Source organism: Battus philenor, unplaced genomic scaffold (genome assembly GCF_028537555.1).
Source record: "Battus philenor isolate CCGP_79_NKW_IND1 unplaced genomic scaffold, ilBatPhil1.0.hap1 SCAF_21, whole genome shotgun sequence".
Taxonomy (NCBI): Eukaryota; Metazoa; Arthropoda; class Insecta; order Lepidoptera; family Papilionidae; genus Battus; species Battus philenor.
Window position 1 is genome coordinate 10,501,715 of NW_027181684.1, and position 20,973 is coordinate 10,522,687.

Genomic DNA, 20,973 nt, shown 5'->3' on the forward strand with positions numbered 1-20,973 from the left:
TATGGATATAAAAGTTTTAGAGGAGTGAATGTATTGTCAATTTGTCAACAAAAAAACTTTAAAGCTTCTAACAAATGTTTCGAATCACGCTTGTTTAAAGTGATCACTTTTAAATATATTACATTAACTGATTTTGCCTATTGAAATTCGACAGACCAATTAACTCTGGTAGTACAAAGTTCGCAGGAATAGACAGTAAAATAAAATTTGTTTCATGATTTCTGATACCATTAATTTTTGGTTAGGGATAAGGTTTGCCATTCCCTTTGAAAGTTTTAACACCAATTACCAATTACTTTATGTATATTAAAAATACTAGAATTTCATACGAGTGTTTTCTTTTAATGTCTAAAATTTTTACAGATGAATTAATATAAAAAATAGTATGCTATACTTATGTCAGACTGATGGTGTTCAGAGTAAAGCCTACACTTATCGTACCCTTCACCCGGTCTCCTTTACTCGCATGTAGTGCCTCGTTATATTATAATTGCCATTCAAATTTCGACTTTATGCAGTCGAAAATGGGTTCAAAACGTCTTGACTGCAATATCGTTACGCGTTAATGCATAAAATGCGGTAAGCTGCCATTGATAATAGGCGTCTTTGCTTCCGTACTTTACAATAGTGAGCTACTTGAGTCGTACTTAATTACCGCGTTTAGTTTTTGAATTTCGAACGTGTTGATTAAAACATTTTGTAACATCGTGTAGTTCACAAGCGGTGATCAAAATATTTTAATTATAATAATTAGTCGTTCCTCTCCTAACTGTCTGCGCTTAGTAATACGAAAAAAAAATGATAACAAAACAATAGTGACACAATTTAGGATTAATAAAAATAAACATAGAAAATGGTACAAGAATTGTCTTGTGTATTACATATCTGAGGAGACATAGAATGCATTACGTAAAAAATTGATCTTTATGTCTTTGTAACTATGACATGTTTAAATGTACTTAAAATTATGTAAAACAAAAATATTCCTTTTAACAAAAAAAAAATAAAGCTATACAATGTACACGTAACAAACATTACACAGCACATTTTTGCGTTTCGATACCTTTCATAATGAGGTGTTTAAATTTTGATAAAGAAGTACTAAAAATATCAATTCATATAAAGACGGCTGTGAGGTCATTGTACTGATCTGCCATTATATATCGTGTTTACCTAGGTTAGTTTAATTTTTGGGTGCTAAAATTAAAATTATCTTAGAAATTTCGTCTTGTACTAAGACCAAACAACATAACAAGTCTGCGTCAGACTATGAAGGCAGACCGCAGTTGGTTCTATTGAAAATTTATGGGAAAGGCATATCTCCAGTAGACGATATACAACCGAAGTCATGGCAGAATTTTGTTTTCCAACGGATATGTATATATATTATAAAGATAAGCCTTTTCTTCGACTGATGACATAATTAAAGTCGTGGGAAGTAGCTGAATGCGCGTAGTAAAGAAGCAGTCATTGTGGCGATCTTTAGAGAAACCATATGCCTTGCAATAGGCGTCCATCGACTGAAAAGAAGAAAAAAAGTAATAAATTTGATTCCGACTACCAACATCATTGTGTACAGTTTTCAAAAGCTTCTAAGAGTTTAACTGTTAATTGCCTGGATTATGACATCATTAGGTGATGATGTCATCATCTTGACTTGAAAGATCTTGGGGGGATGTTAAAGATATTGTCTCTATAGAGCTATTGGAATGTATTGAAACTTTGGAAATTAAAATACGTAGGTTTATTATCAACGTACATTGATACGTGACTGTCAAATTTCATTACAAATATTGATGAAGATATATATATGCGTCGTTGTGATTAATAGTTAAAAACAGGCAATATTTTTTTTAAAAGAAGCGCCTCAATTTTTAATTCCGCCCAGCACTGGTTTTCAGACTTTTCTGCTTCCCGAAGTTTTATCCGACTAGACAGCGTGCGGAAGTATATAAAATTGTCAGAGAACAATGTAATATTTATTTGAAAGTAATGTAAGGCAAATATTTGCTGTATTTTATTTTTAATAATGGTCATAATCTAATCTCTTTTCAATACAATAAAAATGTCATATCTTCTGTATGAATTTGTCGCTATACATTTACTTTATATAACAAAAGGCTTGTTGAAAAATCATTATTTTTGTAATATATGTTTAAACACGAAGATTATACATGATAGCGAACAATATACGTGTTGAAAGGACTACCTATAATGTGATATCTTGGCTAAACTAACCCATGCATACATAAAATTTAAATTTAAATTTCCTTTAATTCCCTATATAATTATTTATAATTATTATTATAACTATAATTATATCATACACCAATTATAGACCATATAGATCATATCATTGTCAATAGTGTTTTCAAATTTAAAAAATTGTAATATAAATAAATTATCAAAAATAATGAAATACAAATCCTCAAGGAATAAAAGTAACAAATTGCGAAAATAAAAAAAATGGTTCTTCGTATTTTAAGATGTTCCGAACGTTTGAAGATCTTTAATTTGTAGAAGTGAGCAAAAATGTACATTTGAATTCAAGTCACAAATATAAAGGAGGTCAAGCGTTTTTGTCGCCATCCCTAAGATGTCCGTTAGATAAACTCGTCGAGTTGTCGTAATGTAGAAAAATGGGACAGCCCTGCGATAAAGAGATAAGGTGGCCACTAAATAGAATCAGAGTTTATAGGACTTTGTGAGAAAACTTAGCGTTCATTGAAAAAAATGGGACTAGTTTAAAAACTTCGGATAGACGGACTCAGGTTGTTTTGAAACTTTTAAATTGATTCTATAGCAGACATTCCTCTTGCAGAATGTTTATAAAGTTTTATTAAATCTTATGACTACTTATATAATAAGTTTAAAAAAAAATAAAAGTATAATCTTTTGTATATAGATTAAACGTTTTTTCCGTAAAGAAAAAAAAGCCTTTTTAAAAAAGCCTTGTGTTTGGTTAGAATAATTTGTATACAACTCTTCTTCCAGTATTATTATTTCAGATACATACTACTATCGTAATCAAGGCAAGTAGATTGGTTTATATCACAGGACACAATTTTTGATTACAAAAAATATTTCCATTTAGCGATATAACAATTTTTTGGTTAAAGGACAAAACTTCATTATATTCCTAAAATAACTAACGACCTTTAAACAATATTAAATCAAATTATATTATTATGTATTTATGTAGATTTTAACATACACAAACTACTCAAAAACCAGGGTAAAGAATCAGTGTGATTCGTTGTAGATATGATTTTTACATCTCATACAAACCAATTTAGGTTTAATAATTATAATGTTTTATTGCAGAAACACGATTTTGGGTAAAAGAACTAAATTGAAAATATTTTACATAAAAATAATTTAACGCCAAAAATCTATGACAGTCGGGCGGGCACCTCCACTGATTTTATCTTTTGACGTGAAGGATGATACGCTTTCTGTTTTTTTGACCCGACTTTCACTGCTGTAGTATTTGCAGATTCCGAAGTAGTAAGGCGGCAGAGTGCAGAGGGGCCTAGCCAGAAACCTTTTTCAAAATAGCAAAGCTAGACAACTCCCGCAAGAACCTCAGCTGGGGCCGCTATAGACTACTATTTTACCGGATTGGGAGGAAGCTGAGCTCTTATATCGTTTCAGTGGAAGTGGAAGCTCATGGAAACCTTGCCTTGGACTCGGTAAGACCCGATTTGTATTCCAATACAAGGACGCCCTAGAGGGTCCTGCTAGATCGTTTGCTATTGCCTGGCTAGATGTTCTCTGCGAATTTCTTTAAATGTATCTACTTTAGTTTCCATAAATATTTCAGGAGCGTTGTTATTGTTGTTGTTATCCTTTGTGGAACACAGACTATAAATGTTCAAAATATGACACTTTCGAATAATTAATTAAATATTGACAAATCGATATAAAAAACCATATGAAATTCCTGTATATATATGTGTAATGTAATCAATGCCATACGTTCAACGTCTGTTGCGTATAATTTACACAAAGTTTTGAGAAATGTTGAGAATGTTACTTTTTGTAATAAAAATGTTGATAGCAAATTTAGCAAAGATTATCTTCAATTTTTTTCGACTCAAGAACGGGCGTATCGTATCATCGAATTATTTTCTTTTTAGACAGTGATGATGCTACATAATTTACACAAAATACTTCTTCCGGGAACTTTACGAATTTGTTATCCATTAGCAAAGGTGGTTGGAAGGCAAGTAGAGAAATATCCGAAACAATTCTCTAGTTACAGGATATTTAGATTCTGCTCATTTTGTCGTTTCGAAGATATTCTTTAATCGCCAGGTGATTGGGCGATCGTAGTGTGATATTATAGAACGCAGAGGATGCTGCTGCCCATTCTCATAAAACTTGTTTGTGAGCAATGACAATCCTAAATAATTAATTCACAAAATGCGAATTATACCCCGGGAAAAGAACCGTCCTTCCGTCGCAAGTCTCAAACCTCTCCCGCTGGCAATTAACAATTTTGTTGAAAAATAAAACAATAGTGAAAATCAACACCATTACCCAGCGAATAGTATCAAAAAGAAAACAATACAATTAAAAAAACGAAGCGGTTACAAATATGTATTTTAAGATAGACGTTATCAGAGAGTAACTTATGTAGAAAGACCTTTTCTAAATGTATTTGAGGACAGCAATATTTACAGCCTTATGTATGAAGTGTAGATAGATTTAATTGAAATAAATATATTTTTTTATCCATAAACAATAGTTCGACGTAGACTTTTATGTGCAGGCCGATGCAGCGATTCATAAAACATCGATCACTCCCCGTCAAGCTAAGCTAAGCTTCAATATGATAAATTTATTTTTTATCTCCCTATTACAGTGATTCATTCCTCTTTTATTATTAATGGATCCATAACTAGAAGGTTCTTTAAGCGGAAACTTCGATACTTTTAAGATACTCCCTTATAAAAACTACGATCATAATCTAAAACGCATATATTATATATTACTATGAAAATAATATAATTTTACTGTTACTTATGAAATGCGGTAACGGTAGGTTGCGGGTTTGATTCACGAAATACAATCTTACATATTTCACACTTTTTGCATTATATAGAATTGCCACTGCTCACAAACAAGTTTTCAGAGGATAGGCAGCAACGCCCTCTGTGTACCATAAAACCACGCTGCGGTTGCCTAACCACCTGCCACGCGTGGCGATTATGATATATCTCCTCATAGATATTTTAGAGAACTATGTTTTGCGGTGGGCGTCTATGAACTGAAACGACGATGATTTATAGAATAAAAAAACGATACGTACACTAAAAATTATAAATACATTACGTAGATATTTATACATAAAAATTATTTAGAAGTTTTTTTAACTTGAAATTGTTAACAGGTAAAAAAAAATTTAAACAGAAAATTCTATTTATTTATGTATTAGGTAGAGTGAATGAGTATTTAGTTTATTTTTTTATTATTTGGAACACTAATATTTATATAATATTATTTTAAACGATCTTGAAATAAGTACGTAGTACTCTTATATTTTACTGTAAGATTTTATATCGTCAATAAAAATATTTATTGGTAATACTGTCACCCATTTTATGTCACAAATTTTTTATTTTAATTTTTAATATGAAAAAAATAGATTGAAAAAATATATTTTATTCGATTTATGAACACAGGAAGTCAGCTTACTTGTTATATAGCACTATATCCGGCAGCCATATGTGTTCGGAGGGCACATGCAGCGTGTCAACGCCGCCGTAGTCGTCCGGGTTCCACTTCAGTTTGTAGTCGTTCCACTCCTGTGAACATTGCTCTTATTTACTCTCGTGTCAAACAATATTCTTATTAAAACAATTAATGTATGATTAAAATTTTGTACGCGGCTTCTGTTGGCCCCTCACTAGGTAGACCGACAACATGGTTAAGGTTGTGGAAAGTAACTAGATGCGGGCAGTACAGTTCATAGGCGTCTATAGGCTAAAAGAAGAAGATTTAATAGAATCAGGCGTTACCTCGCCGAAGTCTATCCTAAGTAAGAAAAGGACCAATATTTAGCCACTTCCGCACATGCAGTGGTAGTCGTGCAATAAAATGCACAGCCCGCCAGCCCGCTGATAAATGCGTATGCGGCAAACAATGCAAATCACACAACTACTACCGCTAAATCTCTCAACACGTGTTTCACCCCTCCACGGGGCATCTTCAGGAGTTATGTTACACCGAGTCATGTTTGAGATGTTGTCATTAGACTCTGTGTTTGGCACTAATCGGCGGAAGTGGCTAAAAATTCCTTTTATTACTAAAAGAAGAAGAAAAAGAAAGATTTTCAATTCGAAGTGGCATTGGGTAGGTCACAGAACAGAAAGCCGCTTGGACCTTAACATTCTGGAGTGAAGACTGCGTACCGGCAAAGGTACGTAGAACAAGGCGCGAGATGGAGGCTTCTTCCAAGCTGTTGTATTAAAAAACTTTGGAGGAGGTTTTTGTTCAGTACTGGACATCGTACGGCTGTTCTTTTATACCAGAAATGTATTATCATACTTGTATAATTATATTCAGCTAATATCACCGAAGTAAACTAAATGTGAGGCTGAGTAAATTAGACCAACATTGGTTGCATATTTCCTATTTTAATTTGTTTGTAAATCATAAGATTGCGGCTCACGTCCACTTGAAGAAATCCCCACCACACCAATCAAATTATTATTAAATTTACCAATCAATCGACCAGTTTACTCGTATAGTAAAAATAATAATTGTATTATTTAATTTTATAATTTATCTAATAATATATTTTGGTGTATATTTTTATAAACATATATTTAATTCGTGATAAATGTATTTTAATGAAACATCTATTTACATAATCCTAATTACTTTATCTGTCTGTGCTAATATTTTTCGGAACCAGTTATTAAATTTTGATGAAAGTTGCTACGAAATTCTCGGAGGTGTACAGTTAATAAACAGTAAAAAAAATTAAAAATTCTCTTTACTTTCTTATTCACTTTAGTTTCTAAAGTAAAGTAAATATTCACCTACTTTAAATTAAATAATTTAATAAAGGCCAGATCTAATTAAATAAAAATAAATCGCCGAACGTGTTGCTAATGGCGAAAACAGAGAAACGGCTCCATCAATTCGTCTAATTTATTTTACATTTCCAGGAAAATACTTATAGAAAACAATTTAGAAATATTTCCGAAAAAGTGTAAAAACTAAACTTTTTTTATCTTATAAGCCGCAATTTAAATTAAAATAACATTTTCTAGCTGTCGAAAATTTGTCGTCATATAAAAACAAATATACGCAGTAAGAGTTTTTGTGTCAATCAAAATATAACTAAAGTTTAGCATTGTAAAAAATAGAAACCTTATGTTTGTAAGTAATTATTGTTTATTATGACATAAAATCAATTTTAGTGATCATTGTAAAATGTATTTTACATATTAATGTATTCTATTGAACTATGACAGACTAAAATAACTACAATTTTAAGATAAAATTATTTCACAAGATATTTTAAGAACAAAATAGAAAGTTAAATAAAGTAAAAACGCAAATGTATTGTATTTTAAGTAAATAGTACATCAGATTAGAAAGATTTTCGCTATAGATTGTTGTGTAGAGAATTCGTTTTTACATTGGATTTTCATTTAAGACGAAAACGCTTCAAAGCGACCTTAAAGGCATTCTTAAGTGAGAGTTTTTGCCTTAGGGCGAATAAAAGTGGGAGCGTTTGCTTAGACCCGTGGTTAGGCGTCGGAAATTGCGGTGTCTTATTAGTTTCCGGCCTCGGGCCTCGTCAATTGGCGGAGCAGGGTCTGTAAGTGAAAATAGACTCGGCCATTTTTCACTTGTGTTTAGTTCCCCGACTCGGGTTCCCTTTCTTCCTAAATGGTCGCGCCTTAAAGAGACCGTCCTTCTAGGCATAGCTCACAAACGCGCTTCGTTATTTAATTTGAAGAAGGGGATTTGCTTTAACGTCATGATGCCCATTATTCCCTCCGCTTTGACAAAAGACTGGAAAGTTTGCCGTTGACAAAGGTCACTCCAATTTTCTAATTAACTAAGGCGTCTAATTTAGTTCAGTCGAGATTATAATTTTGTTGAATTTTGATTAAACAATTTCTATTGTAAAGTTATCTTTTTATACTTGCCTATAAATTAGTCTAATAAAATAAGGGATTTGTAAACAATAATGCTTTTGAATTTGAAATTTTTTAATGACAAACTATACGAATCTATTTAATACAAGATAAACATACTCTTTTAGAAAAGCTTTAATAAGAAAAAAATGTGATGCACCCAGTTGGTGCAAAAAATATTAATAAATATAATAAAAATAGTGAGCGACATTAGTTGAAGACTAAAAATAAAGATAAGCCTGTAAAGTCAAATAATACATGTGATATCTCTAAAAAATTAAAAAAAATAATTAAAAAAAACTCGTTAAATGACCTACTGCAGTATAAAGGACTACTTTAAGTAATAATAAAGCTTCGTAATGAATATTCAGATGCATGAAATAGAATTGTGTTGAAATAAAAAGTACTTGACAACCACTGATCATAAATAAAATAATATTCAAAAAACATCAATAAGACTTGCGAGTACCTATATTCCGCACTAAATGGTACTAGTTGTATTTTTAAGTTCCGCTATCATTTGTATGTTGCAGGTTGGAAAAGCAAACTTGGATAGATGATGCTTAGTATTCTGTATATTCAGACATTTAGAGAGACATAGAGAAACCTGGCTGCATCGTTGCTACTTGCCAAGCAAGTGCAAGGAAACAATAGGTTTTTTGTTCACCAAACTGCTCTTGACTAATCAGCCAACGTAAATGTTACGAAACTAATACAATAAAATACAATTCATTATCATTATCACCCATTAGATGCCCACTGCACGGCATAGGCCTCCCTTGAAAGCAACACAATGACTAGTCTCACGCGGCTCGCAGCCAACGACCTCACGTGAGGTTGACTACGTCATAAGTCCCACTGGTGGGCCTAAGTCCGTCGCGTCTACCAGCTCGTGGAGGCCACTTAAATACAATTAAGGAGAATAAATTGTAATGGTATTCGTCAGAAATGAACTTGTTGGTTTAAAATTAAAAATGTAAATTCAGAATTGTACTTTCAGTTTCCAATTGCCCGTAATAACATCGCTGCAGGCCTAAATTTCATACGTAATTTGTTCGCAGAACTGTAACAATTGCCGGTAAAATTAGGTTACACGCGACGTATGTTGATTATGCCCGCTTCTGCCGTTGCGAACTTTGGAGAGCGGGAATTTTAAGGCAAAACGCGTAATAAGTATTACATTTTCCTTTTAAAATTTGTTCAAACGAAATGATAACGTTTTATTAAAATCCAACGTCGCATTTTCCAAGTGAATTATTTATCTAATAAATATACACGGACATTATATTAAACATTATTATTTAAATTAATTAGAATAAATCACTTCAACTGCGGGGTACATCAAACATGGTATATACAATTAGTGTAACTAATGACTAGCAGATGGCGTTACTTGTAGTATAGTCGAACGAAATATCTATTTCAAATGTATAATAGCGAATGTATATATAATTCTGATGCGATATAACGTGATGTCTGTGCCCTATTTAACATTAACCCTATTTAACTGGATCTGAATGAGAAACGTTCATAAAATTCATGTACGAACATTATTATTAGTTGTGACATTAATATCTACAGTCTCCAATTCGTTATATATATTTTTTTGCATGTTTAACATTTTTTCTCTATTTTTTTCTAAGTAATTTTGAATATTAAGCTATTTTAATAGCAAACAAATCCTAAGCTATCAATTTTAAAATGGATATATGTTAAAACATTATGAATGTATAAAATGCTATATATTACATTTTAAAATTTAAAAAGTACTGGATATATATTACTGGAAAATATGTTATAATCAAAGGATTCGTATTTCATTTAAAATACTTCAAATGATAAAAATAAAATTCATTTATTAAATGATGGATCCTTTAACAGAATTATTATGGATCGTCATCTTTTTTTTTTAAATCTATTTTGTCTCTATTTTGACTCTGCTTCGCAAAGGTGTTATGGTTGTGGGAAGAAGCATGAAGAAACTTTACAACTGCAACTTAAAACTCAGTAAATGCTTTGACTCCGCCGAACATCGAGCTACATGGTGACGTATAGCGAGATTGGTGGGGGCATCAGAATCGACTAGGCCATTACCATGACCATTTTGACAAGAGTGCATGACTGATAAGAAGAATAAAAAGACTTTTACAGTACATCAATATAACAGTATTTAAAAGAAAAACAGCAGAAACTTCCTGTTACTGACTTTTAAATTACCTGACGGCGCTATATGTGTATATATGTACGCTGTACTCGGTTTGCGATCACTCTAAAATATTTTTTATTAATTTATTTATTTTTTCTATTGGCGACAAGCCAATAACTTCTGGCAGTACAAAATCTGCGTGGATAAAGAGTAAACAATAATTAATTGTAATATGTACTAGACGTAATTATAATTATGAAAACAAATTTTATATCTTATCATTACGTTATTAATTATTTCTGAAACCTTTTATTTTTGGATTCGACGTATCATACGTTTATTGGCAGCAAATGAACTATACATTTACCTCTTTGTTTTAAAGTTATAACCAATCATTATGTATACACTTAAATGTATTTCTTGATAAAATGAATTTTGATCTCTATGCCTTTAAAACAACGTATTTAAGTCGCTACGTGATAACAAGTAAAAGTTTCCAATTCGTAATTTACCGTGTCATTTAAAATGTAAATAGGTTGAAGCTCAACGCTAAATAATTCTCCAGTCTCATCACGTCTCAAATGAAAATTGCAAGAAATATACTCTCAATTAAGACTAGAGTTCGGCGGGAGTTAAATTCATTCCGAAACAATTTGGCCGACAGGCAAGCCTACTCTGTAACGTCTGAAACAAAACTGAATCGCTTACCACTCAGTATGAAACTCAATTATTATTTTGGCGAGCCTTGTAGGTCGTGTTGAACGTAATTACAATCGCTATAACTCAATTAAAATTTGTCTACGTGCTTCCAATTCAAAAGAGAATTTGTAAATAAAGACGTAATGAAGCTCGTTGAAGTATTGTAACCAACGCGATTCCAAAACGTAGTATAAATTAAATGATGCTATTACAGGCGAACTTAACTTGAATTTAATTTTCATTAAATTCATCTTTTTTTTCATAAATAAACCAACACACATAATACTGACCTAATTTGACAGCATAGAAAAGGTCTACCAAATTAGCATTGTATCTCAATAAATAAATAGTTTTTGTCTTATATATTTACGTTTCTTCTTTATTTTACAGTGTTTCAATTATAGACAGGGTTATCAAGATAAATTTTTAATGAGAATATTTTATTTATTTTAATTTTGTTAATTTCAGTTTATTAATTATGAAGAGTGACATTGCGTCACGTCTCGTAATATACAGGATGATATTATAAGTGTTAAAGATTTAAACAGGTACTTGTATATACCTATGGAAAAATCGATGGTTTGAAAAATATTAAAAGAGATAACATACGAAAAAGCGTCCAAAATTCGCATGAATATTTATTGAAATAAATTATTGTTTACTATCCGTTAGGTGGAGACCTTGTATTTGACAGAAGGTATTGTATTCAAATCATTTGAAAATAAATCATCTAAGGTATTTCAGAGTGATCAATTTAAACAGAGTAATTATAAATGAGTGTAAAATGTTTAAAGATTTATTGCTGACGAATGAGCTATTCATTTACCCCTATAAAGCTTTTATACCTATGACCAATCAGCTTATATAGTCTAATGACACTAACAATTAAATCATTTTAGTTAACTTGCCAATAAAGGTATATATTATTAAACTGCAATGTATATAGTGAGATAGCATCCGTAAACATACGCAGGATGATGTCAGGGGTGTCACGTCCCACACGCAAAGCTGACGCATCTATAAGTCAATTCCATCTGTGTGAGCGTTCGCTACCGTGGCAAAAGTGCTGTGTGTAGCAACCCTGTCGCACACGCGTACTGCACGTACAGACCACGTGTGCGTCCACACTAAAAGCGCGGTGACTGGAGCCTAGGCGGGCGCGGCGAGCGGGGGCGTGCGGTGGCCACTGTTAAGGCGCGAGCTCTTGTAGCGGTTTGACGTACATCAGGTGTTGTAAACTATTATGGACAAGGATTTGCTTTTTTTACTAGACAGTCCGATTCTGAGATGGGAGGTGTTGAACACTAGAGATGGTGTGCACGAAATAAATAAAAAAAGAGCAATAACTGGTGAATTTGTTAACTTATATGAAGAATTGAGATTATACCCTACAAAATTCTTTCAGTATACTCGAATGCCCGTGTCAACTTTTGACTACATACTAAGTAAAATATGGATGTTTGCTTTGCCAAATCGGTGGTTTAGATTGAATTGCACATATAAAAGATTCAGTATCTATCGCCATTTTACGACAAACAAAACAAACAGACGCGCATACGCCGAGCGACAAGACTGAACTGGTTTGTTACCCCCGCCACCCGCGCTTTGGGTCGCTCGATGACTAGGCCCGTAGTGGGGCCAAAACGCGCGGACAGAAGAGTTTGAAACTTAGGCGCGCTGTCTCGCCCAGTCCCGTCGCACTAGGCTTCCGCCTTAGTCACTACAATATGGACGCAAAGGCGCGTTTCATATGTATGATATTTCGCGCCCGTCGTCGCAACCGCGCTAGGCTCGCACTATGGACGCACACCACCGTTTACCTTCGGCGCGTTGTTGACCAATATGCTACCAATTATAATTAAGGTTAAATTACTGATTTTTAAATTCAAAACGTACTCAAACAGTTAAAAATATGAATTATATGCTTTATACAGATTGATTGGTTGATTATATTGGAAAAAGTTTTGAAGAAATGAATGAATATCCCCATCTAATTCCATCCAAGTTGTATAAAGTGATCACTCTGAAATATGTTACTTTTTTTTCTGTAAGTAAAAAGTTATTTATTTTAAAAAGTTTTAATTTGAATTTTAGACGAATTTTCTTACATTATGGTTTTTATTATTTCTGTAACCATTATTTTTTTGTATAGTAACGAACAAATATCGCATTACAGCTTTTACACCTAAAACTAATCAACCAGTACATTAGGAGACGTGACACTGTATAACTCTATATGTCATAAGTTTCACCAATGTGTTCTCTTATGTAAAAACGGAGTTTTTGCTCAGCGCTATCCATTTCAGTGCATCATAAATCGTTTTTAACCCAAGGGCTTAGCTCTGTACTAAATCTTTCTGACAGCTCGCACGTGTATCCAGTTTCGAAAACATACAGAGCTTTCTACATACATATTCTCAACTAGTGGCCCGCCCTGTCTTTTGTAGGTGTATCTTTGAATTATTTCCCTATTTGTAATTTTTCACATGCCAAAATAATGGATAAGATTTACACCTACAAGAGTGTAGCTGAAATAGCTGTCGGCGGAGCCTTCGGGGCCGAAAGGTTTTTGAGTAGCAACCACGGCTAGGCCTCCCACTAGATATGCCGATGATATGGTCTAGATCTCGGAGAGTCGATAGATACAGGTTACGCAAAATCATCGTAGCGATCTTTGGGAAAGTTTCTATGCCTTGTTACCTATGGCTTCTATCGGCTGACATTGATAAGTAAAAGCCCTAGATTAACATATATATTTTTTTTAAATAAATGTCATCTCCGAGCTCCTAGTTGTTATATGGTATCTTCACTTGCTAGTATAAATATTGTCACCAAATTCCAGGTTTCTTTACCTTGTGGCTCCGGAGGTATCGTGTAGAGTCGTATGCAAAAATCTATGGGTGCTATTCGAACAGAAACAGAATTTAAATAACGCAACAGAAAAATGCCTTACGTGAGATTAAATCTGAAATTTTCATAATGTTTTATCAAACAATTTTACGGAAAACCTTGTTAGTACAATAGATTGATGATGGTAAAAATATTAGAAATATTTTTTATTGTGCTTAACTACTTCATTGGGCAATAAACTAAGACCACCGTGTATTTTTGTATACACGCCTATTCCTAACAACCATCGATCACGCTGTTTCTTTATATTTCTCGAACCTTCTACAGCCGTTATTTCTTTTTCATCCATTTTTTTTCTTTCTATGATAAATTATGATTCCTTCTCCCCATCCCACAGCGTGATCAAGTTTTTATCGCCTCAAAAAAGTAGTTTTCGTTACAGCGAAATTGTTTTGATCGTCTAACCCCGAGTTTATGATTTATTTATTCCATCGGCGAGAGTTCTCGAATCTGCGGAATGTATTCTAACGGTTTATACAATAAAATGGTAATGTCTGGCCGTAAACTTGGGGGCGGAAAACTAGAAAACAAGTTGTCGACTCGCAGCTGCTAAAGATTTCTTATACTTCGTTTTATCCACACACACATGTATCTATTGCTTGTGTGTCCTTAGCGACTCATATATTTAATTCTGTAAGGTTGTAGACCTTTTAAGACTGTTCACATTCCTTGTAAAAAATTGTAAGAAATAAGCTATTCGATACTTAGTTATTAAATCACATTAAAATACAACTCATATAGATTAACTAAATTAATATCACTTTGTAGCATCGCGCACCTTTCGATGACTCGTTAAGCGGTGTTCCTCGAGCTATATTCGATTGCTATAGCCTTTCTGGCTTTTACAGCTCCGTTGAACTCAATCTTCGGATTTCAGATGTACGAACTATCAAATGAAAAAAAACCTATGTCGAACTATTGTCAACCGATTGGTCGTCATAGGCGAAATTATATCTATTAGGTATCAAGAAATTTTAATGATTGGAAACATGGGGCTGCATTCCAAGAGAAATTTCGCAACTGATGTCTTCGTCGTCATCAGATTCATTTTTATTTGTTCCTTAAAAATAAAATACCTTTCGAATAAAAAATGTATTACTATTTCTCTTGGTCACGTCATAACTTTAGAACGTCTATCGATTTTATCGTCTTTTTAAAACAAGTTTCATAATATTTTGGTCGGTGTTTATAGAAAAAAATTGAAAATGCTTGGGTAGTTAAGAACTTTTGAAAAATTTATTAAAAGCTGCATCACCCGTACTTTAAGTTGAATCAATAAAACATGTGATCATCTTTGAAATATAATAGATTATTCCTTTTTAATATGGAAAATCAATACTGTATATAGTACAAATGCTATGAGAAACAATGCTAATAATGTATAAATGTTAGTATATATTTATTTTTTGTAATAAATAAAAAGATGTTACGTGTGTGAAAAATTTTACAATAAACAAGGAAAATCTTAGCGATGAGCGATCCACATATACACGTCATTATATTTCACTTGGAAAAGCATTGAAAGAATGAAAAACAATTTCAATTTTGCGACAATATAAATTCATTGAAATAAACAAGATATGTACGAGTCGTATTTTATTTGAACACGAGGCAATGGAATTTATGAAACCTGTGAAAATATCGAAGCAAAGAAATCATATATGTGAAAAATACAAAACGTCAATTATATTATTACGAATAAAAAAGATATCTTATTTATTTTATATTGATCAACGCACATTTTTTGAATATTACTTTTTAACTATGAATGCCATGTTTAAATATGTACTAAGACATAAAACCTAGCTATAGATGTAAACGTTTTCAAGAATAAATGTATGACTAATTTGTCAGCTAAAAGCTTCAAGCTCTTACACCTTTTTACAATTAAACAGTGATCATTTTAGACAGCTAAAATGAACGCTCTGAAATATGATACAATATTTTTTTTATCATCGGAGAATAACTATAGCTTCAGGGAGTATAGAATCTGCAACGACAGATAGTAAACAATAATTTAATTAGAAGAAACCGATTTTTCTTATTGTTATATGATGAGAGCCACAATATTTTTCGTATTGAAAAAAACTATTTAAATCATAATCGAAAGGAAAGTAATAATTAAGTAAAGTTTATTAGTATCCGAATAGTAAAAACGCTTTTTCTTACTTTATAATTATTACTTTATTTAATATTTTCGAAACCATTGATTTTTGGGGCTAAATGTACCATACATTAAATGTCAACATTTGCTGATTAGCCCATTTGGGTTACATATTCACCCTTTTAACGCTTTTAAACTTAAATTTAATCCAACTGTATAAAGTGCTGATTTAAAAAATGTGGGTTGCGTTCCGGAAGAAGAATTTTGGCACGGCTATAAATAACATGGAAGTTTCGAGAACGGCGTACAATGAACCTTGAAAGGCATGATCATTATTCCTACAGGACATGTCCTTAACGTCTGTCCGTTGACGAATTTATCCGCTTTCGAAACAAATTAACACGTCACGATGCTGAAGAAGGAAAAATGCCCAAAAAGGGAAAGTAAAAGGAACATACATTGACAGCCTATTTGTCACTTTGAAACCTGACAAGACGAGGACGGAAGGGAAAAGAGATGTTCAAGTTCCTTTCAGCAAACGGTGTGACGTCACTATCCAAGACGGGACGGCAACCATTTGTCAAAGATTTGATATATAGCGCAACTAAGACGCGGACCGGCGTCATTAAGTTGCTGACTTTCTTGTAACAAATCCATTAGCGGTTATGCTCTCCCTAAAAGTTTTTTTATTGTTCAATAATCGTTATACAAGTGTTAATGATACGCTACAAAAAATATCATAATCATCCTAAAATTTGTTAAGATTCTATTTATGAATTAACATTGAGAACTTAGCTTTTAATTCTGAAATCCATCGAGTGTCCAGCTTTTTAACGTAAATTACAAGCATACAATGCACATTTATTTATTATATTTTAACGTAAAACCGGACACAATAATATTGGTCGGACTACCAAATTAAAATTTTGTCTTCTTCTTATCAACTGATTGACGCCCACTGAAGATCGCCAAGGTGACTGATCCTGGGCTGCCCTCGTCCAGTGTTTTTCTTTGACCCTAACGAGGTCCTCGGTCCACCTTGTGGAGGGCAGAAACACGCCACACCAAAATTGTTGCTCCTTCATTATTTATATATTAATTTATTCTTTTTACACTTAGCGTGTTTATATGTATTAGTCAATCAAGAGTAGTGTAGAAAACAAGTATATAGGTACAGATGTGTATTTATGAAAGAATATAATAAAATAATTTGTGCTTTAAACACATTATCTAATAATCCATGGGTACATACTTAAATAGGACGACATATAGAACACAATTAGTGTGAAGTTATGTCGATTTTTAAATCAATGGGTTTCGAATCTTCTTATTAAATATTCTGTTCATTGGCTTTTAATCAGTGTTTGACAACCACATCTTATATGTTTAACTTTATTTTCATTAAAGTAATATGACATTTGAAAAGGTGAACTGAAGTAAAACCTCTTTTGTTGAAAGAAGACTATTATTGATGCTTTTATTCGACATCTCAACAAATAGTGTTTTTTTTTAAGAATTATAAATAAAGAAAGTAATATGTAACAGGTACAAAAACTTTAAAGGGACCTTAGGGCTTATTTACTATCAATTAATGAATATTACAACGTATTAAAAAATTGTGATTACAAAAATGAAAAAATAAAATAATTATGTTACGAAATGATTACCTTTATAATATGGTAAGAACCAAAAGCTTGTAGCATTAGCGAAAATACTAAACGACAATATGTACAGTGATTTTCTAATTTGTTTTCAATGTGTGTCTACACGGGTGAAGATACTGCTTTAGAAGGGTGAATGGATAGCTCATTTGCGATCAATTAATGAATTGCACGCACTATTCAAAAATCAAAAGTTCAAAAATATTTAATAAAGTAATCCGTAAAAAGCGTTATAAAAGTTAGGTTCACTGCAATTATAATTTACTATTGTATACTACCAGTCCTTACAGACTGTCAGAATGATAACTTTATATAGGCTAATTAGAAATTGGTGCAAAAGTTTTAAGAATTTTTGCCCACAAATGAACTATATTATTCACCACTTAAAAACTTATATTACCGATTTCCAATCCCTCTTTATATAATTAATTATGCAAAAATAAAGTTATTTTGATAGATATCTGTCTGAATGCGGTGAATAAATCGTTTCCTCAACTTGATGTTTGATAGCACTTGAAGGTTACTTGACAGTGTCGTCAAAAACAACTCAAAATCTTTAGTAACTCCAATGAAAGCACTCAAGACTTATTGACGATAAACAAATTACGTCGATTCGGGAACTTCGTTGTAGACGCTGTTAAACTAATCTTATTAATTATGTATGATCACGGAGTTAAAATTACGAGAATTCCTGCTTTCAAAGGCGGCTTAACCTACAACCAAATTTAAAATATTGTAACGGTCTGTGTGTGCTAATGAAATGGCTATAGCCGGAGCATTATTCAATATACTACTATTATTTCAATACGAATTATATATTGGGTAGACGGCATTTAATGATCTTTTATTTTATTATAAAAAGAGAAAGTCAATTGTGATAAGTCTACTTTGCTCGCAAGTCTAAAATATTGCAATTAAAAAGATATGTAAAGTTGAATATAAATGTGAAAGTCTGCTAATAAACATGATCGTCATTCTGGTTGAAGGGTGTCCACCACATTACACGGATCTATAGATCTTCAATAACAATGGTTGAAAGCCTATATACGTCTTTGAACAATCCTAAAAACATTATCTAGTCACCTCATGGGTGGACTTTTTACACTGCACTTGCTGGTATGTGGTCTCTATTCCATAACCTCAAGTCCCCAATGGTCCTCCGTTCCGTGTGCTAATAAGGATGCCTTCCACTACTGCAACTTGCCTTGGATCTCCTATATCTAATTTTGTTTCTTAGACAAACCTTGAGCATAGCCATCTTAATTGCTCTACAAGCAACTGTGATCTTTCCAATAACACAAGAAGTAAGATACCGCATTTCTGGGCCGCAATGCATTGATCTTAAACCGTAGTCTCTAGGCATTGAATGACGCCTAATCAACATTTATAGTTATATATTTTCAATTTAAATAATTTGATGTATAAATAGTAAGAATTAAAAGTAAAAACTCACCTGTTCTACCCAAACATTCGTAGTCATTATTTGATTTTTCAGATTCTGAAACAAAGAAAATTTGCATTATTAAAGTTTCTTGAAGACGACTACAATATTACGACGAATTACACTGGCAGTGGAAAAATGCCTTAAAAGTATATTCCTTCTTAATTTAAAAAAAAAAGTTCTAATACATCTGGTGCATACTAAAGATAGTGCTTACATTTATAAATCGTCCAATAAAAATAGTTACTAGTATCCCACTATGAGTAGTCGAATTCAATCCCGCGTTCGAATTTCAATTTGAACGAGGAATTATGTACTCTCAGTAAAAACTATTGACGTACATTGTGGCCAGTACACTTATTATTAGAAGCGTACTCAATCGAAGTCTAAAGACTTACAAATATTTTTTTTGAAATGGGTCAGTAACGTTCACGCTCTGTAATACTGGCCACAATACTTTTTATATAAAAACATTCTTAGGCGTTCGAATTTTAAATCGAACGCTATTTTTAATTCGGACGCTATCAGTGATGTGATTGCTGCGTGTTAGAGTCGTGTAAGTTGTAAATAATCTCTGTATATATGCATATATATGCACCTTCTTCGATCACTCTTGGATATCATTTTCCTCGCCAACATGCTTAGGCGGTTAACTCCTCTAGCTGATCACGTACAAGTTATTGATTTGTGGTTTTCTTTTGCTTTTAATATTAAACTTATGACAAGTTAACTAATTTCTATAGTTTCAATAGGGGTCATGAAAACTAGATACGAACCCCGGATACAGCGCAGTGCGATAGAATATTGCAAAAGGGAAATATATAAAAAAATATGTACTTCCTTAATGAACGACTCAAAGGTGTGGTTTTATTATGTTGAATTATACTTTATTTGTTATTTTGTATTATGTTCCGATATATTTCAAATATTTATTATTTAATTTTGATTATAATAACCAATGATTTACTTAGTCTTTATTACTTAAAATATTTACTACTTTACTTAATTTACTTGCCTTAGGGTCTTACCCAACCCCTGTATTACTCTTGAAACTTTTTTTTTTAATTTTTTGCATATTGTACTACATTTCTGCAAAAACCTAAGAACGGTGGGTGTAGTTGGTCGTCTCTCATTAGGGAGGCGATGTTATCTATTTATATTTTTGCTCCCATCTCTAATTCAGAATCAAAGCGGACCTCTCCAAACACAGGACAGCCGGCAATAATATGACTACGGTCTGGTCTACTTCCAGGGCACAGATGCACGAAGGATTGTCCTAGAGCTTAAACCTTTACAGGTACTTAGAGAATCACACGTGCCCCATAAACATAACCAAACACGTGTTCAGCTGAACTTGCCATAGTACGCGATAGGGAACCTCCAGAAAGAAATTCCTTATTGTGGATGCTCTAGTACCTTCTGTATACCTCCTATTCCATTTGTCTGAGCTGTTGTTTGACAAAGAAAGTGGGCCATCTCGGTTATTGGGGTTTGTTAAGGATCAGTGCGATCGAAGCAAGAATTTATAATTTGTATAAATAACATGTTTAATATAAGCGTCATTAAGTTGTCGTTAAATATATTAGCTCATTTGATCCAACGGATTGATAAGCACAGCGCAGACCTCTTCCTTACGTTCCTATTTTAAATCTATGAGAAGGACGATATCTAGCAGAAGATTTTCTATGTCTGTCATGCTGATGATGATAGAAAAGTTAGCCCATAGTATTAACCCTAAACAATACCGCAACTGAAATACTGCGTCAAGTCTGATTGTGTAAAACGAACAGTGAAAAAGAAATTAAAAAAATGTGCGAGAGAGAATAAGATACAAAATAGTTATGTAATAATAC

At 32.6% G+C, this 20,973-nt stretch overlaps 1 protein-coding gene across 1 annotated transcript in view; it reads right to left on the minus strand.

The window, feature by feature from the left end:
• Positions 1 to 20,973, minus strand: part of nAChRalpha1 (nicotinic acetylcholine receptor alpha1) — a 102,887-nt gene that overhangs the window by 8,097 nt on the left and 73,817 nt on the right. Inside the window, exons 2-3 of the mRNA XM_068766401.1 lie at positions 19,133 to 19,177; positions 5,701 to 5,810 (exon numbers count right to left, since the gene is read on the minus strand). Coding sequence (XP_068622502.1) covers positions 5,701 to 5,810; positions 19,133 to 19,177 — 155 coding nt within the window. The remainder of the gene's footprint in view (positions 1 to 5,700; positions 5,811 to 19,132; positions 19,178 to 20,973) is intronic.